The sequence below is a fragment of the Photinus pyralis genome, unplaced genomic scaffold (assembly GCF_008802855.1).
Source record: "Photinus pyralis isolate 1611_PpyrPB1 unplaced genomic scaffold, Ppyr1.3 Ppyr1.4_LG3b, whole genome shotgun sequence".
Classification (NCBI taxonomy): domain Eukaryota; kingdom Metazoa; phylum Arthropoda; class Insecta; order Coleoptera; family Lampyridae; genus Photinus; species Photinus pyralis.
In genome coordinates this window covers 21,960,039-21,982,528 of record NW_022170510.1, presented here as the reverse complement: position 1 = coordinate 21,982,528, position 22,490 = coordinate 21,960,039, and the positions used below count along the sequence as shown (strand labels likewise).

General features: G+C 35.3%; 3 protein-coding genes across 9 annotated transcripts in view; 1 reads left to right on the top strand and 2 right to left on the bottom strand.

Annotated features, from left to right (window-relative positions):
• The first annotated feature begins 4,920 nt into the window (after positions 1 to 4,920).
• Positions 4,921 to 18,016, top strand: LOC116167325 (33 kDa inner dynein arm light chain, axonemal). Of its 2 annotated transcripts, XM_031482666.1 has the most exons (6): positions 4,921 to 4,998; positions 5,050 to 5,254; positions 12,834 to 12,954; positions 13,004 to 13,210; positions 17,419 to 17,817; positions 17,863 to 18,016. In XM_031482666.1, exons 3-6 carry the CDS (start codon positions 12,853 to 12,855, stop codon positions 17,896 to 17,898), a joined length of 744 nt encoding a protein of 247 aa, XP_031338526.1. In that variant the 5' UTR covers positions 4,921 to 4,998; positions 5,050 to 5,254; positions 12,834 to 12,852; the 3' UTR covers positions 17,899 to 18,016. The 2 variants fall into 2 exon arrangements, with proteins under 2 accessions (XP_031338526.1, XP_031338525.1); XM_031482665.1 differs by lacking the exons at positions 4,921 to 4,998; positions 5,050 to 5,254 and having other exon boundaries at positions 12,799 to 12,954.
• On the bottom strand, positions 6,789 to 11,023 carry LOC116167324 (U4/U6 small nuclear ribonucleoprotein Prp3). Of its 2 annotated transcripts, XM_031482664.1 has the most exons (5): positions 10,851 to 10,990; positions 10,047 to 10,770; positions 9,752 to 9,995; positions 7,212 to 7,719; positions 6,789 to 7,158 (listed from the first exon to the last, which is right to left on the bottom strand). In XM_031482664.1, the coding sequence occupies exons 2-5, from the start codon at positions 10,572 to 10,574 to the stop codon at positions 6,915 to 6,917; spliced, it is 1,524 nt and encodes a 507-aa protein (XP_031338524.1). In that variant the 5' UTR covers positions 10,575 to 10,770; positions 10,851 to 10,990; the 3' UTR covers positions 6,789 to 6,914. The 2 variants fall into 2 exon arrangements, with proteins under 2 accessions (XP_031338524.1, XP_031338523.1); XM_031482663.1 differs by having other exon boundaries at positions 10,047 to 11,023.
• Positions 17,943 to 22,490, bottom strand: part of LOC116167323 (protein scribble homolog) — a 21,911-nt gene continuing 17,363 nt past the window's right edge. The window contains exon 9 of one of the 5 annotated variants that reach the window (XM_031482661.1): positions 17,943 to 18,424. In XM_031482661.1, the coding sequence (XP_031338521.1) occupies positions 18,212 to 18,424 (213 nt within the window). In that variant the 3' untranslated portion in view covers positions 17,943 to 18,211. The remainder of the gene's footprint in view (positions 18,425 to 22,490) is intronic. The other 4 variants (XM_031482658.1, XM_031482659.1, XM_031482662.1 and 1 more) reach the window with 4 other exon arrangements.

Here is a 22,490-nt window from a genome sequence, read left to right as displayed (position 1 = left end):
TTAGCGATGCAGTGGATTATCCGTGCCATGAATTCCCTTAATTCAAATGAAATTTTAAATTTATGCAGCATGTGCCAGAAGATTAAAACTTTTGAATTGGGGGCAAAAATGACCCTCTCCCCCACTTTTTTCGCAAGCATAGCTATCTAAAAGATCCGCTTTTTTTGCAAAGTTAATTTATCAGTGTAAACATTTCAGTTTGAATATTTCAAGTACAAATTTTCTTGTTTAAAAATTGTGGGTGTTGGTAACACTTTATAATGCATGCAGTAGACTCTCAATAATCGGGAAGATATAGGAACGGGATACTGGCGGCTTAGTGGAGATACCGGATTACTGGAAATTCAACCATAAAAACATTACAATGTGCGAAACAAGTGTTTGATTGTACCAGAACATCTAATAAAAAGTATTTTAGAATTAAAAATTACATATTCAAAAATGATCTCTAGACATAATATTTTTATAGTACAGTACCAAACTAAAATATGAACCACGCCCATCAAAATGCTGGGTTACAGGAGTTCCAGATTATAGACTGTCTACTGCACATACGATATATTATGTAACAATAAGTTCATATATAAGAAATAAATATTAATTTGGATTATCCATGATTCGTCCAGTTCCGTGGAGCACGGATAATCAGGGTTCTACTGTCTTAGCTTGGAACACAAACAATAAATAAAAAATTGTAGCAACTTAGTTACGCTAAATAACAGAAGGTCAAATAAAAGAAAAAACAATTATTTCTTGTTTATATAACAATGTTCTGTCAATTGCTTTATACAATTTTCTATTTTTGATGAATCAAAATCGATCAATAAGTAATGGTTGTACATCAGAAAGATTTTATGAAACTGCCTAAATGTATATACTCTCGTGTATATTTATTAACAAAATTGATCTTTATCGATGTTTTTTTACTATTGCAAAATGCACATTGTTGGTAATAGTAATTCTGTTACCAAAACAAAATTTTTAATTTTCACATCGTTCACAATATTATTTCATAAAAATCACTTTAAAAGAATATTTAAATGTTCAATGTTTTTATCACACCACAATTAATTAAAGTAACGATTAGGTTAACATTCGAAAGAAAAAGCAATTTTTAACTATTTACCTAGTTAAAAAACACTGTATAGAATGTAATGTTATTTTCTGAAAATATAAAAAGTGTTATAAATTCGATGGTATATGTAAGTAATGGAAGTGGGCTAGCGTGATATGCATGCAGAAAGCAATAGTAGATGATTTTTTATCACATCTATGTGGGTGAGGGGGCTGCCAAAGAGGATGGTGTAACAAATGCATTTTCGGTCCTGAATAAGGAGATATTCAACCTGTAGGTTTGCTGCTTCTGGAATGTTTAGCTATTGGGGGTGTGCACTGCTTGAATTTTTTTTGGTCAGTCCCTCCGGAGGTAGAGGAGAGCATCAAGTGCACGAACGCGCAAATTCTATTTTTGGTAGTGGAAAGTTTAAAAATTTATAGCGGGTAAAAGAGGGGAGATACGAAAAAACTTAAGATTGCGGGAAAATTGTGTAGCGATTTCAGATTGCAGGCGGTTCGACGCAAATAATCAATTCTAAGTGTAATAACTTTCAAAAATGTGACGGAATTAAGGTATGGGTATTCACGTATCTGAGTGTGGCGACGCTACATACCCGCTGAAGCTGAGCATAAGTATGTCTAATGAGAATCAAAAAATCTTATCAAATACCAAAATTGTTAACTACTCTCAATAACAAATTTTCTGACCTTATCCAGGCCAATTCAAATTTGAGGACCACCATGGTGATCTCAGGAACTGTAAGAGATAGGTAGGTACTTTAAATTTGGCAAAGTTGCGTATTTTGATGTTTAACAAAATGCTGTTTTGAAAGTGAAAAAATTCCAACCGATTTCATAGAGATCTTGAAAAAAATAAAATTTTGCAAAATCGTTTTTATTTTTTACCGAAGTTATTTAAAAAGATTTCAAAATAAATGACACATTATTATATGGCCACTTTTTTCCCTCTACAAGGGATTTTAAGTCTGACGTTTCGTCTGTGGTTACCAGCTTATGCATAAAAATTTTTTATTTCGGGAAGGTTTGGAATTATCCCTCGTAAAATGAACACTTTACTTTGGCTGACTTACTAAGGAACGCGCGTGAAAATTTTTGTGTTGGTAAGGGGAAAACTATATAATGTTCTAGAATCAATGGGTAAATACACAAAAATTATCTTTGGAGTTTAATTCAAGCTTTTAGGAAAGACAATGGCCCGTATGAATAAAAGTGAGCAAATGCTTATACTCGTACTTGCAAAATTCAAAGTAAATACTCGTAAGTGCCCCTTCATACTGGTCTGTTTAGCAGCGCTGCTAAGTCGCCCAGTGTGAAGGAGTACTTACAAGTATTTTTTTGTTAATTATATGCTCCCTTTTATTCACTTACTACTACTACTAATTTTTCAAAGAGAATGGACACAAAGTTCTTATAGATTACCTCCATATACAATTTGCCTACTCAATAATAAGTAGGTATGAAACGTATTCAGCAAGTGTATAGTTTCTTGATCATTTGTTTACTTTACCAATGCAATGAGATATTGATAGTTTGTTTCTATTGTAATTTTTTATTACCTATACCTGAATCACAATCTCCGTTTTAAACACTCAAATGCGTGCGAAAAAGGGCCTTTAAAACACACGTGCTTTAAAGTTGCTAAGTAACGATACTTCAAGTATGACTTTTGAAACTGTCATCTGGATGAAATAAAAAATCCTCTTAGGTCGCTTTCTATAAATGCAGAACATTTCTTTGGCTTTTGTACCTATCCTTTGGTTGAAGCTTTCACAAACGCGCGTAATTTAGGGTATGCTTCCAAATCTGTTCCACTTTTTAATCGCAGCATTGCTTTAAAGTTTTGAATGAATGCACCAAAATATAGAAGATTTAAATACCTTTGACATTTCCTTCATATATGCCAGCATTATGGATGCATTTAAGACTGTATTCGTAAGTAACTTCCTATTCATCCATGGAAACAACTTTTCATATTCTTTATAATAGGCTTTACTGGAGTTGGATTTTACACCTACCAACGTTTGTTTAGATATTACAACAATCGATTTAATGGACGGTGTATTATCTTTTTCAACGGAAATCGTTTAATTCACATGATTTTTATAAGCAAACGTCAAGTGACATTTCCATGGCAATCGTGAAATTACGAACACCCAGCCCACTTAATTAGACATGTATTCGAGTATAACGTCAATATGACTTCATTGTATTTCCTATTTTTAAATTATACTGCAGGTATAATAAAAAATACTATAAGATACACGTGTATAATTGGTCTTTAAAGCACTTGCAACGTTAAAGGCACTCCGCTTTGCGTCGTGCCCTTAAACTCGTTGCGCGTGCTTTAAAGACTTGATTATACACTTGTATCTTAATATACTATTTTCTAAATAATTAGCTTTATTTCTTACTACAAAAATAGTGATTACATTTTTGAAATCAGCAAAAAATGTTCTATCAAATGACACAAACAGTTAAAATGGCTTCCATAAGAAAAAACAAAGTTTGATGATGAAGCCAAATCACTATACATTGTGCCAGATGTTTGCAGATACTTACCTTTTTGACCCTCAAGGTATTAAGATTGTATATTTTCGTGAACTAGAAATGTACTTAGCAGGTAGGTACTTACTTTTATAGTCCAGGCCCCAGAGGATTTGGCCTTGCAAATTTCTGAGACAAAGAACCATGATGCAGGGTTTATGTTTTTTGGGTCGCTGAATCCGAATTTGACATTTGCACAAAAATCCGGATGACGCGGGAGCAGCCATCTTGAAAAAATGGCGGAAAATCGGCGGTTTTTCCACAAAACGCGAAATAACTCATTTGGTATCAGTTTTTTGGCGAAGAAACATCAGTAATAAATTAAAGTACATAAAATTTCCTTTGAGATGAGCCCTTGTTCATGAAACTCGGATAAAAACTACCGCCACTACAGTGCGACGAAATTCGGCCCAAAAATGTAGATTTCGCAATTTTCAATATTTCTACCGATTTTCCGCCATTTTTCCAAGATGGTAAAGAAGATATAGGGGGCTCTTGCAATTAAGCCTATCTAAAATCACTAGATATAGAAAGTACTGCAATCATCCGCCATTTTTGGGCAAATTTGCTGCCAACTTAAAAAAATTGACAAGTAAAATCTGAATAGCTGTCATTTTTTATAACCTAACTTCATAGTACTGTTATGTTTTAAAAAGCCGCTTTACATTAGGCAATTTTCGTACAATGTAAGAGCCTTTATTCATTGGTAAGAGCAATGCAAGTTAGAGATACGTTACTGCGCATGTTCATACGCAATTCAGGAAAAATAAATAGAGAAAGTTCTATTTCACTTGCAAGTTTGGCGCAAGTTCTAATAACTTTTCTAGTAATTTTGTCAATACCACAATTTATTTGGTTTCGCTTGGGTTTCGCGTGTGTTATTTTGTGTGTTTTTTTTAATAGCAAGCGCCACCACATAACAAGCTGTAGCCAGCTTAATTTCCTTTTGTTTGCTCATACCTAATGGTCAATTTTATTAAGTTACAAGAATAACCTTCTGTGTAAACAAACTGAAAAGTTTCAATTTTTGGAAAATATGTTGTCAGTACTGCAACACTTTTCTGAACTTGCCCAAAAGTTGCAACACAATTGCATAAATGTAAAACCGTAATAAGCAAGGCAATTTTAGATTGCATAGCACAAGCCTTGCATTGCACTAAAATTGCCTAATGTAAAGCGGCTTTTATAAAAATATATACAGATATCTCCAAACAGGTGGAACAATCCCTTACATTAAAGTTACTAGAATCTGGTAACTTCCGCCATTTTTGGGCAAAATCATGCGTTCTCTCTCTAACACACGAGCCCAATGGATTGCGGTACTTTCTGTATTTAGTGACTTTAAGCCTATCATCGGAAGCCGTATAATCGACAATCGTACGTATTCGACACACGAGCTGCATTATATTATCTCTTCCTCTTCCTTAGACCTACCCTACCCCACATTCCTTTACGTATTTTCATAGATTGAATTACCTTTAAAGGTAAAGCAAATGTCTACTGTAGGCGTCTCTGAGAATTTCCGCCACGTTGCGAATATTACGCACTTTTATCAGGCTGGAATGTTGAATCACAGTTACGAATTCAACAAATTCAATGCATGTTTTTCCTTGTAAGTTGCAAGCGGGATTTTGTAAGTAGCAACTACCCTTTGTATAATATGTACATACTTTATACAAGTGTAACATCCCCCTCGGATCGTAATGTCTTTACCATAAAAGATATCGGAAAAAAAGGAGGAGCAAAAATGTTAATATTCTGGTCACCAGTGGCGTGCTGTATTTCACTAGCGTATCAAACATCCGTTTTTTTAAAATGGAACACCCCATATTTTATTGAGAAATTCAAAAGTACTGTAGAGTATTTTTTTATTTTTTATGTAACATAGTAGGTATACCATTAACTTTATTATTCGCTATTATAACCTTTTCTTCGCAAAATTTGACCGTTTTTCGAATTTATATTTTCCAGAGAAACTAAATCACGCCGTCGCTTAAATTTTGAATTCAGGCACACCTGGTGAATATTTCAAAACGGAACATAAATAATTAACATATTAAAAAATTTAAAGTTTTTGCAGATTGTTGCTCTACTACTGCTCCACATGTAGGTTAACTTCCGACTTCCGAGGGTTTATGATGACCCCATGCAATCGAAAGAAGATTTTTTCTCATCTAATGATATGCAAATTTGTTCATTTTCAGGTATATTTCTCATAATTTCATAAAAAATTCAACAAAATTAGCAATCATGTTAAGCCTTGACTCAATTGGAAATTTTCTAAAGAATTGAATAACATTTGAATCTGCTTTTTGTTTTACTAATGGTCATGGCTTACATGATTTTGGTAATTGCATTTATTTCCAAATTTTTGATGAAATAATGGGAAATGCAACCGAAAATTAACTAATTTTTATGTGATTAGATGATAAAACAATCTTTCTTTCGATTGGTGTCACGTGTCATGATAAGCCCTTTAAGATAACATGGGGAGCACAATCTACAAAAAACATTTTTCCCGTGTTAATTGTCTATGTTCGGGTCGAATTTTAAAATAACGTCATTGAATTTTTTTTTAATTCTTCCAAAGACCTTCAGGTTTTATGACAAAAAAACTGAGAAAAAAGTGTCAAAGACAAAATGCTAAAATATTTTTTTTCACCAAAACGGTTATTTTTATTTCGTTAAAATTTTGGTAGTCTACATTAGGCATAAAAGATGTACGACTGTCAAAAACTTTTTTAGCTTCCTAGCACGAGCCATTTTTGAACATGCTAAAATTGTGTACATAATTGTAAACAGGAACAGGTAGATTGTCAGGCTGAAACTGAAGGTACCTTCCATTCTTTATAAGAAATATGGCAGATTTTTCTGTAACTGTTCAGTGTGGAATATATTATTAATTCAAATTAGAGCAGAAAAAGAACAGTGAAAGAATGCGATACGCCTACACAAGGCCGCGCTTGACTAACACACAATATAGAGCCATTGTTCTAATATTGTCTGCAAAATACAGTGAATAATCGCTACTATTGTGGTAAAAACATTTTCCGTGGACAGAGTCAACATATCCCGCGTACAAAATTGAGCGTTTAAAATTTATACAGACGGTGTCTATCTAGTGTAGTATTATCTTTGGTTAGTAAGTTAGAGGGTAAGGTAAATGATCAATTTCTGTATTTTTAATGCCATAAAATAAAATGTTTGTCTATCTATTATTTGCATATCAGTATGTGTATTATAAATAGCGGTACATCATGAAATTACATACAAATTATAAGTTAACCACATAATCATACTTCAATTGTTGGTTCTAACACAGCATTGCTATAGGCTAAATCCCAATAATGCTCCACCTTGTGTTTTTTAAAATACTCCCTAGCCAATCGTTCAGTTGGACACGCCTTAAATTTCACTTCGCCAAAATTTCGTTGTTTGCTTGTTCCTTCCCAAACCAGAACACACTTATTCGGTACTTCGTTTCCATCAGGGTCTTTAACTATATCTTCCTCCCACTTAATTCTGTGCTGCATTAATCTACAAAACGGTAACGCATTTTAGTAATAATTACATACTAATAGTGCACTTACTTTTTATACTTCTTTTGTTGCTTGGTACCACCTTCCACTACTACAACACAGCAGTCAGGATAAAGTACGATGCAACCTGTCATAAATAACTGCTTCGCATTCGTTTCAATTTTAAACTTTTTCGAAGCTAGTTCATGTAAATCTCTAATACGAAAAATAGATATAAAGACGCCAAGGGACGTGTCTTCTTTTACCTTCCTGATCTTTTTTTGCCGTTTTTGTTCTGTAGTTAACTGTCTTGCGGCGTTCGCTTCTTCGTGAGCTCTTTGACGTTTCGCCATTTGTTCTCTAACATGAGCTTCAATTTTCGTCGGATCTTGTACAGCTTCTGTTCCTAAAACCCTCATAAGATTGGATATGCGCAACTTGGGCTCAGGAGGCGCTTCTAAACCCAAACGGATTTTTTCTTGTTCTTCTTTCCACATTTCTCTTCTATTTTGACGTCGCAATTTCTTTCGTTCTTTTTTTGTTAAAAATACCGGCATATACGCAGGTCTCAACGGATCGGCTGTTAAAAAAAAACTTCAATAAGAAACATGTTAAAAATAATCTGTGAAATATGAGTGTAATAACCACAACTATGAATATGTGCATTATAAAATTTTTGCCCCCTTTGAGAAAGACCTTGGTAAGATAGAAAGTTAAGTGTCGAGTATGCAATGTACAAAAGTTTGTTGTACATTAGCACTGCTTTTGCAGATATATACCACAGTAAACTCGATAAATACAAGTGTGTTGGAGCTGCAATCCAAGATATGATGCCAGTGTAAAGTTAAGTTCGAACATACAAATCTCCTATGCTCAATTGTTAAATATACAAATCAAATAGGTACCCCTTACGATATGCAACCAATCCTAGAACCAATCTTACCTACTTTCATTTTTTCAAATGTTCTTGAATAACGGTCAATATCTAAATTAATTATTAAATTAAGGGATTCTTAATTATATTCTTCATAAAACGTATACAAAAAATTGAAATGTTACAGATGTATTCTAATAATCATATGATTTATCTGCTGCTAAATATCCTGATAAGCAAATTCCGTTAATTAGCACAATTCACAACAGCATAAAAATAATTTCATGTTGATGGCTGAATTGTTAATGAACATCACACCTGAAAAAGAACTTGCTGTGTTTGAATTGTAGAAATGAAGTTAAATACTTTAGCATAAGGAGATGAAACTCAATTACATCACTGTTCGTAATTTAGCTAGACAATTTGAAATTTCACATGTCCGTATTGAATTTGACAATTCACAGCAAATGAGTAAAATTCCAGTAACTGAAAAAACATCATAACACCACTTTAAAACTTCACAGTTAGTAAGCTAACTCCGCTAAACAAACCGGCCGAATGCCTGAATACATACAGTGATATTCATTAAGAAGTAGACATAGGGATTTGCGTATATTGTATTTTTCTATGTCTACTTTTAATCACAAAATCACTTCTGAACATCGAGATAGTATAAATGGAGACGACATCAAGTGACCAAAGCGGGACCCGGTCCGCCATATTGTTACTACACATCCGTCATCCGTCAGATTTTGTGTTGTGTTGTGATTTTCGAATTATTTCCGTAATTATTGCGGTCTATTTATATAAATTGCGTTTTATCGACATGGTGTGTTGTGCTGTGCGGAGTTGTTATGCCCGGGATGGGATTGACAAAAAGAAAATAACTGGAATAACTTTTCATAGGTAAGTACAAACACAATACAGGCTAGTATTGATAGAATTTCAGCATTTAGTTTAGGTACCTACTTACTGTCAATTTAATCACGATAAAGCCGACCTATGCATATTGTAGGTACCTATTATGCACCATTTGTCAACTTAACTTTCACAATTCAATTGCACCAAGAAAATTTAGGTATAGGTACTTAGTCATTTGATATTTACTGATAGCTTTTAAAACTACCCCATTCGCACCTACACAAAAAAACTTAAACTTTTTTTATAATCGTTCCATATTTGTAACACATTATTACATTTGGTAATTAAGCTTAAAAACAATAGGATCCGGCCCTGGCAAGTCGGCCATATTGGTACGACACTAAGCCCCGCCCACAGGTCCCATTTTAATAGTATTGTTTAGATGCTAAATAGCGTCTCCGTTTATACTATCTCGATGCTTCTGAAGGACGCCTAATTTTATGCAACCAAAGGAGATTTGTATGTTCGGAGTTAAAATGTACGCACTGTATGTAAAATTACATTTACATACTTATGAATTTTTCATTTTTGCCAGTAAATTGCTTGCGTAATAAACTTGTTGACGTTCAGAATGCCACAAACACAGATCAATTGTGATAAATTGTTAAAAACGCTAGTTTTATCTGAGAGCAGTTTTACACCTTATGTAATACTCTCGGTAATACTAATGTAATAAGTTGCAAGAAATTACAAAGACTTTTCAAGACATTCTTTACAATTTTTGAACACCTTTGTAAAAATCTATTTAAATTACATAAGCCCACAAAATTCTCACTCACCAAAAGACTGCCTACCATAGAATATCCATACTACTTACTTGGAGATCTCATTTGTGTCGGATGTTCAACCAAAGTGTTGACAATATAACTTTTAATGGCTATCTTTCCATCCCTAATCGTGTCCAAATTATCCTCTAAAATGACAGAATCCCACCATTCCATCGAGGGGATGTCCTCATTGGTTCCTTCAGATTTAGCGATCAAAGCCAATTTTGTAGCAGATGATATGCCGGTCTTTTTTGCTATCTGCGAAATTTCATTCTGCAGTTTCTCTAACTGAGCCTAAAAAAGACATTTTGAAGATTTGTTGACGAATAAGGAATTACAAAATACTTTCATGCGTAACCTCTCGGCGAGCTGTTGGAATTTGCCTGGTTCGTGAAATCTCAAGGTGCGTTTATTTCTCATGGCCGGTTTAGCTCCAATACGGTTATCGTAAAACTTCGGTTCATTGTTGTCGTCAGATAATTTTTCATGCAACTGTGTTCTAAATTCTTGCCGTTTCTTTGCACGTATATTAGCTTTTAGAGTAGGAGCAATATGTGTTAATTGTACAGCTTTACCTGTTTTATCAACAGTACGACCCTCGTCATCCAGAATTAATGGAGTTGGTTTTTCTGGAGCGGTTGGCACATGAATAATCACATTTCCTAATATTCCAGTTGAAAGTTTAGTTTTAATTTGCGCTTGCAGCTGGGCGATTTTTCTAGCTTTGTCCGCATCTCCCCGGTTTAATAAACCCATCGGAATGCCGTATATACTCGGTGGAGGAATTGAAGCATTGGGCGAGTCTTGTTTGCTTGGTAATGTATCTAATGTTTTCTTACGTTCCTCTATTTGCTTTTGCGCATTCTGCATCATCTCTTTAATTTTACTGCTGGATAGTTTGACTTTGTCCGTCTCTCGGTCACTGTCGTAATTTCTTGCATTTTTATTCCTTTTCGAGTCTCGTTCCTTTTCTCGGTCCCTTGACCTCGAACGTTTGCGTGACTTATACGACGAGCGGGCATCATCGACAAGATCGAATATTTTCTCTGAAAGTCTAGTTGCTCTTTTGCTATCAACATAAGATGAAAGTTTATCAGCAGTTTTTCTTTTATCATAACCTGAATTTAAACAATAAATTGCGGTACTGACCAGCGATGAATCGTTATCGCCCAATAATTTTAAAACGGCTTTATCAATCGCTGGCTTTAAATCGTCAACTTCTTTCCTACTAAGGTACGACATAGCGCAATTTTTATATTTTTAACCTCTAAGTTTTTAACAAACAAACGTTATCTATACGTTGCCAATTAGGTTATGATTTGGCCATTTGGTGTCTCCAGTACCTCCTGAGTGAATATAAGAGTAACGTGTACACTTGTACAGGGTGTCCTATTTACTGTTTTCCACTTCCATTTGAGTGAAAGCGGAGTTCTTAAGCTGTACCATTGATTATACACCCTCAATGGCTGTACCGTGCACGAAGCCCTGTGTTTCTTTTAAGAAAGCTTCGAGCTCTGACGCGTTTAGATTTGCGGTGCGTTGCGTGGCGTCATGTCACGTTGCGTCAGGAAGGTATGCTCCTGCCTTTATGGTACAAGCAAACCACTTTAAATAATAGAAGAAAGGTTAATTAAAGACCCCCTGCTCGCATTGCCAAGATGCCAAGAGCTGCGATCCGTACGAGACGAGCAGGCAGCAGATACAGCAAAGAATCCAACTGTATGACGTACTTCCTCCACGGAAAACAGGTAAACCACTCATACAGAGAAACATCAAGGTAGAGGACCTCCTTTCTCGTATAGGTTACACACCGCCCGGCAGGGGGTCTCAAGTAAGAAAGTAACAGATTAAGTAAAGAATCCGACTGTATTAGGTACTTCCTTCACGCAATAGTTAAATCGGATCATGCAGAGCAAGATCACATGGATAATAAACTTCCTAGTGAAGACATAAGTAAAACAAGATATTAGTATAATCATTGTACCTACAGTATAACAAGCAAACATGATTTAGACAACGGTACTCAACACAAAAGGATGGAGTACGCCTTGCCTCAATAACAAATATTATATGCAAAACGTAAATAGCAACAAATTGTGACATGAAATTCAAAAATTAGTACAAAATGGTTACTACATGTAAAGAGTAAAGACACTGTTTAAAACAGAAAAAAATTGCCGCCTTACACAAAGCCGGCTCCCATTCCAATGCTGTTAACTGACGCCAACTTTCCCCCAATCTTTTATCTTCGTTATAAACACCCCCTGGTTTTCAGTATCTGCGCAGAACGGTCAAAATGGAAAGCGTGGCACGATTGGTTGTATACACACCGTATCGTTTTTTCGTTTCAGATGTAAAGGTGTGTTGCCTAACTGTAGAGATAGGTTACCACACGTTTGTTGTTTTTTTGTGTTATTTAATGGAAGTCAAGTAGCAATCTTTGTATTTCTTTATAATGTATTTGTGTTTTGTATGCAATATTTTATATTTTTGTGACATTCAATCTTTGTTTTTGAAGATTGATTTAACCTTAATGCAGAATCATGTGTTTGATACCGTTAACTTTTATTATTTAAAATCGCTTTCATTTTTGATGTAAATGTTTGCCGGTACCAGGTCGGCATAACAACTTTTCACGCCTGGCCGGTTTTTCCCCGATCCGGTCGAGTCCTGTTAGTAGTCTCTGTAGCAGAGAACAGAATTAATCGCAAGAGGAAATGTGTTATTACCATGTGGCTTCTGTACTGGCCACGTCAATGACGCCAGAAAAGAAGGCGAAGAGTATAGGATGCACCCTGTAGTCTGGAAGACTGTCGGAAAAAGGGTTACCTGACAATTCGTGCACGTTTTGACGAAGAAAATTTCATTAATCATACATCTGCTTGGCCTGAAAACAAAAAGGATTTTAGAGATACCGGATTCAATCAACCAAATCTACTACTAGCACAGCACATATAAGTAGGTACCTACATACATTCTTACCTTAATCCTTAGAATCACGATCTTAAAATCATGATCGCGATTCACGAAGTAGTCGGCTTTTATTTTATTTTATGATTTTGTCGTAAATTATACCACCTTGTATATTCCATATCACTATAGCAACAGGAAGGTGTTTATGTCAATTTTTAGATAATAACTTGTGAATATTATGGCAGCTGCAGAACGTTTAATTCCAGACAGCAGTACCTTGGTTAAATACGATAATCCCGTATTAATAACGAAGCACGATGATAAATTAGCAGAGCGCAATGTAAATTTTTCAATAATTTCATACATTTCTTTTACCAAAAGATGCATAGTTATCGCCAACGCGTGCAAAATCAGCGCCGCCACCGACAGCAGATGAACGTCGGGAGACCGAAGAGATATTGAATGCTATTTTACCGCCCAAAGAATGGGAAGAAGAGGGACAGAAATGGAGACAACAAGTATCGACAACTCCTGCAACTAGGCTAGACGTAGTTAATTTGCAAGAACAGTTAGATATGCGATTACAGCAAAGACAGGTAAGATGGACAAAATCAAAAATAATTGTGCATCTGTGTTTTTAATTGAATCAACCTCAAAATTAAATAACTCAACTCTTTGATAAACCAGAAACGCATCCGAAGTATACCTAAGTATGATAAATAATTGCCTTTTTAGCAATTTTAGAGTATTTTTTTTAAAATTACATCCGTTGTACGCGCGCGTTTGGCGGTGTTAATATTTTAGAATATAATAAGTTTTTAAAAATTAGAAAAGGCCACGCGAAAATAATTTATAAAAGAAAAGCAACCTTAAAATGTGAAAGGATCATTTAAAGGACTTAAATTGGGTAAAGCACCTGATTCGGCAAATTAAAAAAGTTTTTGTCATTTCTATTTTCAGCATTCAATAATTGGGCTGGAGTGGTGTGTCAGATTGAAGACACCGCAAACAAAATTTTCAATTTTTACGTTATTATGTAGATTTAAAAAAATGAATATAAACTGGTAAGTAGGTCCGGCATCAGGCCCGGCCACGGGCACCACAAGAGGGTTGACAGGTTGAGAGCTTTTTCTTGAGTCAGTGAGTGAAGGTGCATGGCTGTTCTTAGTTGGTGGAGCAATTTGTCTGGTTAATTCCGATAACGAACGAGACTGCCAACAGAACGCACCGAGGCGCACGCTTCGCGCGTAATCGTCGCGTTCGTTCAAACACAAGCATCTCGAAGGTCGCCGTTCCTCGCGATCAAACGTCTCCCGGTGCGTCGTAGCCTTTGGATTGCTAATTGTAACTAAAATATGGTCAAGGACATCGCCTGAGCATGTAAGTTTCAGGGTAAACGAGTCTGTCCGAAATTATCCGATTAGACACGATTTGAGACTGTCAACATATAAATTAACAAACGTCAATTAATTAATCGCCTAGATATGCCAAACAAGCAAACCTATTCTTATTTGTGGACGATAATCAAGAGTATTTAAAGCTTCCCATACTACGCGGTTACTATAAAAGCTACTCTTTACGCGATCCGAGTGGTGTTTACACGACTTTAGTTTACCCTGAGATTCACATACCCACGACTACGGCGCCCTCTATCCGTGACCGCCCATTTTGTATTGAAAGCATAGGACTAATAGCAGTCCATGTGCTATTATGGTCTAAGGTCGTAGCTCGGTGCGGAGCGTACGTCGCCGTCGGGGGACGAGCGCGTGCTACGGTTGCACGGTTCTTACACTGTCTGCGGACAAATATATGTTCTTAGAGGTCCGGGTAATCCACTGAAATTCCTTCGTGTTAGGGATTGGAGCTTGAAATACTTCCCTATGAACGAGCAATTCCTAGTAAGCGCGAGTCATATGCTCGCGTTGATTACGTCCCTGCCCATTATACACACCGCCCGTGGGCCTACCATCGACGGACGTGTGGCAAAGTTGACTGAACTTGATCGTTCAGAGGAAGTAAAAGCTTTATAACAAATACTAACGATTTTTAATAGTCTTAGCGGTACCTCTGACAAATCTGACGAATAATGCAGAAAGCATGCCTTTTGGCATGGTCGGGTCGATTTTTATGTCCAATAAATCTATTTGGCTCGCAGCACCACCTTCCCCCACCATGTGGGATCAATATGGCGGCAATTTAAGAAAAAATCTGTTTGACTAAAAAAATATATACTTATTTGTATTTCAAGAATGGCATGCGACTTGCGAGTAATGTTTTAAGGATAATTTGAGGTCGCTGATTTCAAATCTGAGGTCAAAAAAAACAAAATGTAATAAATTTAAGGTTTAATTAGTTTTATCCTTCATGGTACTCTAATGAAAGGTCTCAACGAAAGGAATTAACTTCTACGAACCATAGCTCTCCTTCGCAACCTCTTATCTTGATCGGATATATGCCCTTATACCTCAAGAACGGATTGTCGGAAGAGGGTATTCACAAAGGGCGATTGAGACGTCTGCAAGAAATATAATATCCATTGGTGATGTCAAAACAAAAGCTATTTCGGTTAAAAAAATGCGTTTTATTGCACAATTTATACTTGTTTAATCTTGATAACACTGTTTGGTTTTGATGAAACATACACTCGGCTCCGGCGGTTTTGTTACCTCGCCTCGCTCTGATTTGTAATAGTTCATAACTTGGCTTCGCCTCGCACTTTTCACTGTTCAACAAAAACAACTTCTTAGCTTCAATTTTGGTGCGGTAAGAAAATGCTATTGAGTAGACGGAATTAACTTTTTTTTTAATTTGTGAGGAATATTTTTGTTTTTTGGAAACATCACTTCTACAAAGTGATTTTTTTTGAAAATTTCGATTCAACTTGTCGAATCCAGATCAGCACATAAGATTTTTTAAATTTTGGGAACACTGGTTTTGGTGAGACTTACGCTGGGCTCTGGCGGCAAAGCCGCCATCGCCTCGTTCTGATTTGTAACGGTCCATAGCTTTTTTTGAAATCAATGACATTAAAAAAAACGAATGTTCCCGGGCCTGCGTGCTTCCACGCGCGCATACAGACGTCCGATCATCAGCGACGCTTTTGCTTTGGGCATTTTCAGAACCCCAGATGGCGGTCCGCAGCGATTTTGACGTGCAAATCGATCGTCAGAACTGAGTATAGGGGCGAAAAACCAATCGAACCGTCTAGTAGCTGGTTCCCACCGAAGTTTCCCTTAGCATAGATGGCGCTCGCTTTGCAAACCTCATGCAGTAAAGCGAATGATTAGAGCAAATCGGGATCGAAACGACTTCAACCTATTCTCAAACTTTAAATGTGCGAGATATCCTGTTTGTCCAACATACAAAGCCTAAAGATCGGATCTAGAGTGCCAAGTGGTTCATTTTTAGTAAGCAGAACTGGAGCCGTAGGATGAACCAAACATGAAGTCAAGCGCCCAAATCGACGCTCATTGAAAACCAGAAAAGGCGTTGGTACCTCAGGACAGGAATCAGTCAATCCCTTAATTCATATACAGGGTGATTCCTATAGTACCTGCCACCGTTTGGGAGCGTATAGGGGGTGCCTAGGGGAGTATTTTGATATAGGACACTTGGGGTCGGAAATCTAAAATAAGGGCGCCAGAACCAAATTTTTCTTCTGGAATTTCACGCCTGTATGTAGGCAACCCAACCGACCGACGTTTCGCGCGGAGCGATGCAGAGCGAGTTAGCGCGAGGAAGCGACATGGGAGGGAAGGAGGGAAAACGACATCAAAAGCAATAACGTTTACAAGTGTTCAACGTGGCCACCGTTGTTCTCAATGCACTTCCTACATCTAGCCAACTATTATTATACTATTGCCATAGTGTTTATTCACTTGATACGCGTCGTTGCAGACGGGATTTCGTGGGTTTAAACAAAATTCTGATCAAGTGTCAGCCACACATTGCCGCCTGAGATCGCTCCGTGTGCACCGCCGGCCGGTTGGGTTGCCTACCTACAGGCGCGAAATTCCAGAAGGTAAATTTGGCTCTGGCACCCTTATTTTAGATTTCCGACCCCAAGTGTCCTATATCAAAATACTCCCCTACGCACCACCTACACGCTCCCAAACGGTGGCAGGTACTATAGGAATCACCCTGTATAAGGGCCCTTTGTGAAAAACGTGAAACCAAAGAAATTTAAGAACACTTCACCATCGACTGGCAGCCACTCAACAAAGCACATATACTGGGGAGTAAAAATATACAACCATCGATACCTGACGCGCATAAGGTCTGATGTGACAGAAAATTTGCATTGGTAGTGCGAAAATTTTTAAATAATCATTTACATACCCTTTGAGTGGAAGACCAAGCTTCTACTTAGTAGTTGGTTGAACTTATTCCATTTGGAAACAACAAGTGTGCAGTTCTTAAGTTACTTACTCTGTTCTCTTTTAACATAATGTACGATTTATTTTTGTTTATCTTTATCTTGAACATTGTAATTATAATTATGTTGTTTTCAATAAATGCATTATTATTATTATTAAATGTCCAACCTTTGATTTAATCCGACTAGACGCCATATATTCCCAACTACACATGCAGAATCGCTTCGTCTAAATCAAAAAGAAACTTTTCTGGTTGTTAGTATGTATGTTGGATTCTCATTTTTGATTACAATCTATCTGGCGTCGTAGTACACCAAGTTTTAAATTTTACAGCTGATGTTAATGCCATCTATCTGTCCATTGTAAAACTCATTACAAAGACTACTTTCATGCTACAATTGCACGTAATTTAAATTGAACTTTTTTAGGCAAGAGAAACTGGTATATGTCCCGTCCGTAGAGAATTATACACGCAATGCTTTGACGAATTAATTAGACAAATAACGATCAACTGCGCTGAAAGAGGCTTATTACTGTTGCGCGTACGGGATGAAATGAATATGACAATGGAAGCTTACCAAGCATTGTATTGTAGTAGTATAGCGTTTGGAATGAGAAAAGCATTGCAAGCAGAACAAGGAAAATCTGATCTACAAACCGATTTGGATCAATTAAAGAATGAAAAAGTGGACGTGGAACGCCAACTGGTGGAGCTACGGCAAAAGGCCGAGCAATCTGAACGCAGAGCAGCAGAGTTGAGAATTGCAGAAGAAAAGAAACATTCAGAAGAGATCCAATTTTTAAAGAAAACAAATCAGCAATTAAAGGTTTGTAATTTACACAGTTTCCTGTATTGCACAATTAATTTTCAGACACAATTAGAGGGAATAATTGCCCCGAAGAAATAATCAAACATGGAAGTTATTTTTATAATTTATTTATTTAAATTAATATTATGTCAATAGTGTTGTAATATTTTATAAAATGACAAGTATATATAAACCACCATATTAAAATATTAATCTCTATGTAACATTAAAATACTTTTTGTTAAAGACATACTTGCTTTTAATACCGATTCCTTTGTGAAAGGCGTGACTAAAATATGCAATGACAAACATTAAATACTCTTTGTACATTTTCGTAAAATAAGTTAATTACACTACCGAGAAGACCCATCCACCTTGGAGTTAATAAACATCATACACTTACATTTAAACGCTAATGTTTACCTTTTTTAGATCTTTTTCGTTTCTTTTTCTTATTATTAAGATTAGATTCGTCACCTAAAGTAGTATTATCACCGGCAGTTGGAGTCGTGGGCTCTTCTGATTCGTTTTCGTCATCTTCTTCGTTCTTGTTGTTTCCATTGACGGTCACAGTAGCATCGTTTGTTAATTCTAATGATATTATTTTTTCTTGTAACGTTTCCACCTAATAAATATAATGCATTAGTTTGTGAATTTTATATAATTGAGAAGATGGGAAATACGAATTGCTGTACATTTGCAGAATTTTACATTGAACTTAAAGTAACAGGCAAAGTAGAAGCCTTATTCATGTTAATTTAAAGTGATTCACAATAGTTTAGAATAAACATGCATTTTATGTAGACTGTGAAAGTATTAATTTGTGACTCAATTTTGCCAATATACACTGTAATAAATAAGCAATATGAACTTAAGATATAAGCGAAAAACTCAAGAAAAGGATTTTAAATCCCTACCCGCCTCTTACGGTTCTCCAGAGGATAGCGCCTGATTAGAGCTTGTATAGTATAAAATCATACCTGCTAATCAACGCATTGCAAATGTTCATTTAAAAGCGTACAATACATTACACATACTACGCGTATGATACCATTAATTAAACAGAATCCCACCTTTATGTTAAAAAGCATTTTGTGTTGTATTAGTTAAGCACTCATTCTTGTAGTCTTGAAGTTGAAGAATTTAGTGATGTTGAGCCCTTTTTGCTGTTGTTTAGCCTGCTGAATCAAATAGTGTCACCAGCTTACATATGTATATTCATTACACATTTTGGCTGATTATGGTAGCCAAAAACCATTGCCATACTTTTTAGTCACTACAGCAAAAAGTTCAGAGTGGGGCTACACAATTATAATTTAAGGCGCCTATGAACTGAATCTGAAATGACGTATAAAAGGACAAAATATCTTATAGTAGAGTTCCCTCGCGCTCAAAAGTGATTTATTTAGAAATCCACCCCGTCGATCTTTTCGAATGGATGTAGTAATTTTTTTTCTTCATTGATACTATATATATACAGTAATTTTTTTAATTAAAAGTTTACGAATTTATTTTATTTCAATTAAAAAAACAACCCTTTTTGTTTGAAATATACATCCTAGATCTGTAGATTTTCAATAACAAATAGAAAACAATAAAATTTATTTTTATATTATTCAAATTAATTTTTTTTAAACCCTTATTTTAGAAAGGGTTGTAGTTGAAAGGGCTCGAATGAGTCACTAATGACGAGTGTATGCAAACTTTGAACAGCCATATCTTAACCAATTTTTGTTTTACAGAAAAACAAAAAAAAGTAAAATGTTCAAAAAAGCAAAAGCTATATTTTTTTATTCTTGTAAATTTTTCGTATCACTGATACTTTTGAATTTATTTTGAAAAAAAAAGGCAATTTTTCAAAATTTCAAATTTTTTTTTTTATTTCAAAACTATATGTTTTCAAAAATAAGCACTTTGCACCGGTCAAACTTACAGATCATATAAACAATACATAAATAAAGTAAACTGTAAAGCGGTAACGCTTAATTACAATTGGGGTGCTAATTAGGGGGTGATTTCCTCGAATTTTTTTACCAAAAAAAAAGGACCAACTTTATTTTGAGCGTAACTCACTTAGTTTTGATGCTAGGAACAAAAAGAAAGGTTTTTTCAAATACTTTAAAAAGTATTCATACCTTTTCCCCGAAAAGTGATTCATTTTTTGGTTATTTCACATTGAAGTACTCGATTTGGTATTTGACGAATGAGAACCTACCTTTCATGAGCAACAACTTGGCTTCTACTGGGTCTACAGACTTCATATATAGACCATTTTGTTTGTTTTTCATAAGCTATATTTTTGCTAGAAATACTTTTTTCGACACAATACTTACTTTTCGAGTTATTTGTGAAAAACCGTCTGAAAACGTGGTTTTTTTGTTGACTCGCAAATAACTCGAATACTATTGACTTAGTGAAAAAACTCTATAGAACAAAAGTTGCCTAGAATTACTCAATTTATCATTTTCCGGAATTTAGAACGTATCCAGATATATCCAGATTTTCAAGCAAATCCGTCGAGGTGCGAAAAATTACACGCAAAAAGTTCATTTATTGACCTACTTCTATAATTGTGGATTACACTTTGATTGCGGGTACTTATAATTTTGTATACAGGGTGGTGCCTAGCGCAACGCAGCATAGGGATTTCAATGGTAATTTCTTTATAGTCAATTACTAGCTTCCCTAATTATTTTAGAGCAAAAGTCTAAATAAGTTTTTTTTAGAGAAAAAAATACTGCATCTGTTCATACTTTGTTATAATTTTCCATTTTTCAAAACCGTAGAAATCGACAAAATAAAAAATTAGATTTTTATAAATCAGTGATGCTTTGGAATCTTTTAACAAACTACAAGCGCATCGCATCGCATCTAAGTTATGGTTGTTTGACGTCGAACGATTTTCATATTTAATTCTGTTACAACTACCCGATGCAAGAAAAAGCAGCAATTGGGTAATGTTTTTTTTAGAGAATGTAATGCTGCATCTGCATCAGATACTATTTGTTTATCAGAGAGAATCAGAGTACCTACATAATCGAAGAAAAAAAAACTGATTTGAAGCACATTTGTTCCTAAACTTATATTCGGATTTTCCGCTACTGCAGCCAAAACGGTGAATGTATTGTCGTTTTCCTGATGGTTTTGACGGACATTTTGAACGTTATTCCTCTTGCAATTCTTTAACTAATTTATAAACAAGTATAAATTTAATATACGTCAAAGGCAAATAATGAAACATGATCGCTGTTTTTTTAGGTAATTCCAAGGCATATTTGATTTATTGTAAAATGAACCTTTTTATTTTGTCGATTTCTACGGTTTTCAAAAACGGAAAATTATGAGTAATAGCCTGAACAGATTCAGTATTTTTTTCTCTAAAAAAAACTTATTTAGACTTCTGCTCTAAAATAATTAGGGGAGCTAGTAATTGACTATAAAGAAATTACCATTGAAATCCCTATGCTGCGTCGCGCTAGGCACCACCCGGTATGTTCCGCTGTTTTTTAAGCATATTTATTGCTGCGATTATTTTAGAATGAATTATTTTTTGAGATTTTTGTATTTATTTTTCAAAAATTCATGAAAAAAAGACACTTTCAACACGTGTTGTACACGAAATTTTTTTGCAATAGTGATCGTTAATAACTCATAATTGAATAATATCATTGACATTCGCGATTTACTGTCCCTCTAAAATCACTATGCAAAAAAGAAATTACATCCTATAAAAATATCAACTACCCAAAATTGTGCGTATGAGCCAAATACATTTACAAACAATTGCCGAATTTTTATGATAATTTACATTGAGAGTTCCCACACCTTTCATTAGTATATCTAAAATTGTCAGGTTTACATAATCAGAAATTGATTGGGAACGACATACAACATACAAAGAATTACATACTATTTTCAAGAAACGAGGATAGTATGACGCAAACTAGTAAGAGAGGCAATTAGTCCATAAGATCCCATACTGAATCTGGAGGTGCGAACGCGCCACAGTATATTTGTTTTGAATAAAAAATATTGCTTTAGTTCAATATTGGGAGAAAAATATCCATCCAAGTCAATGTTAGGATTTTCTTGTTGTGTCGGGACCCAATTGTGGAATTTAAAACGGAAAAATAAAACTTAAATAATTGTAGGTACAATTTGAGTTAGCCAGGTAAGTGTCTGTTGGGTGGTATAGTGACCGCCTACCATTGCACACAGCAATATAAACTTTTTTCTTATTTAGTAGCCGGCTGCATCTATACTGCATTAATTATAAGGAGGTAGTAGATGGCGCTGTGTTTAAAGACAGACACACACAGGATAAATATAAAACGGCACCAAATTTGAAACATATGAAAATAAATCAACAGATTTCACGTTTGGATCATTGAAAATGACATCTAAAGTCAGTTCGACAGTTTTGTTCGTAATCGAAACTACTAATACAACAACATTGGTCACACATTTTATTTGTCGGCGTAATACAGACTCTTGGTTTAACCAACCACAGTGAAGGTCAAAGCTTCCCTATGCTTTCTACCGCTACCTTCTTAAAATGAATAGAGTATAGTTTGCCTACAATTTTGTAACCTCTGTACAAGGATCTCGTTGCAAAGGTTTCAAATAGTCTTAATATAAATGTGCCATTAGACATCATTTTGTATTTTGATTTGAATAACTTCGAAAAACAG

Excerpts from the sequence above, each read along its gene's own strand:
- LOC116167324 (XM_031482663.1), bottom strand. The coding sequence starts at position 10,943 with ATGTCGTACCTTAGTAGGAAAGAAGTTGACGATTTAAAGCCAGCGATT. Across the intron at positions 9,996-10,046 it reads CCGAGAGGTTACGCATGAAA|GCTCAGTTAGAGAAACTGCA; the intron begins GTATTTTGTAAT and ends TGTCTTTTTTAG. Across the intron at positions 7,720-9,751 it reads GACACAAATGAGATCTCCAA|CCGATCCGTTGAGACCTGCG; the intron begins GTAAGTAGTATG and ends TTTTTTTAACAG.
- LOC116167325 (XM_031482666.1), top strand. The coding sequence starts at position 12,853 with ATGGCAGCTGCAGAACGTTTAATTCCAGACAGCAGTACCTTGGTTAAA. Across the intron at positions 13,211-17,418 it reads TGCGATTACAGCAAAGACAG|GCAAGAGAAACTGGTATATG; the intron begins GTAAGATGGACA and ends GAACTTTTTTAG. Across the intron at positions 17,818-17,862 it reads AAACAAATCAGCAATTAAAG|ACACAATTAGAGGGAATAAT; the intron begins GTTTGTAATTTA and ends ATTAATTTTCAG.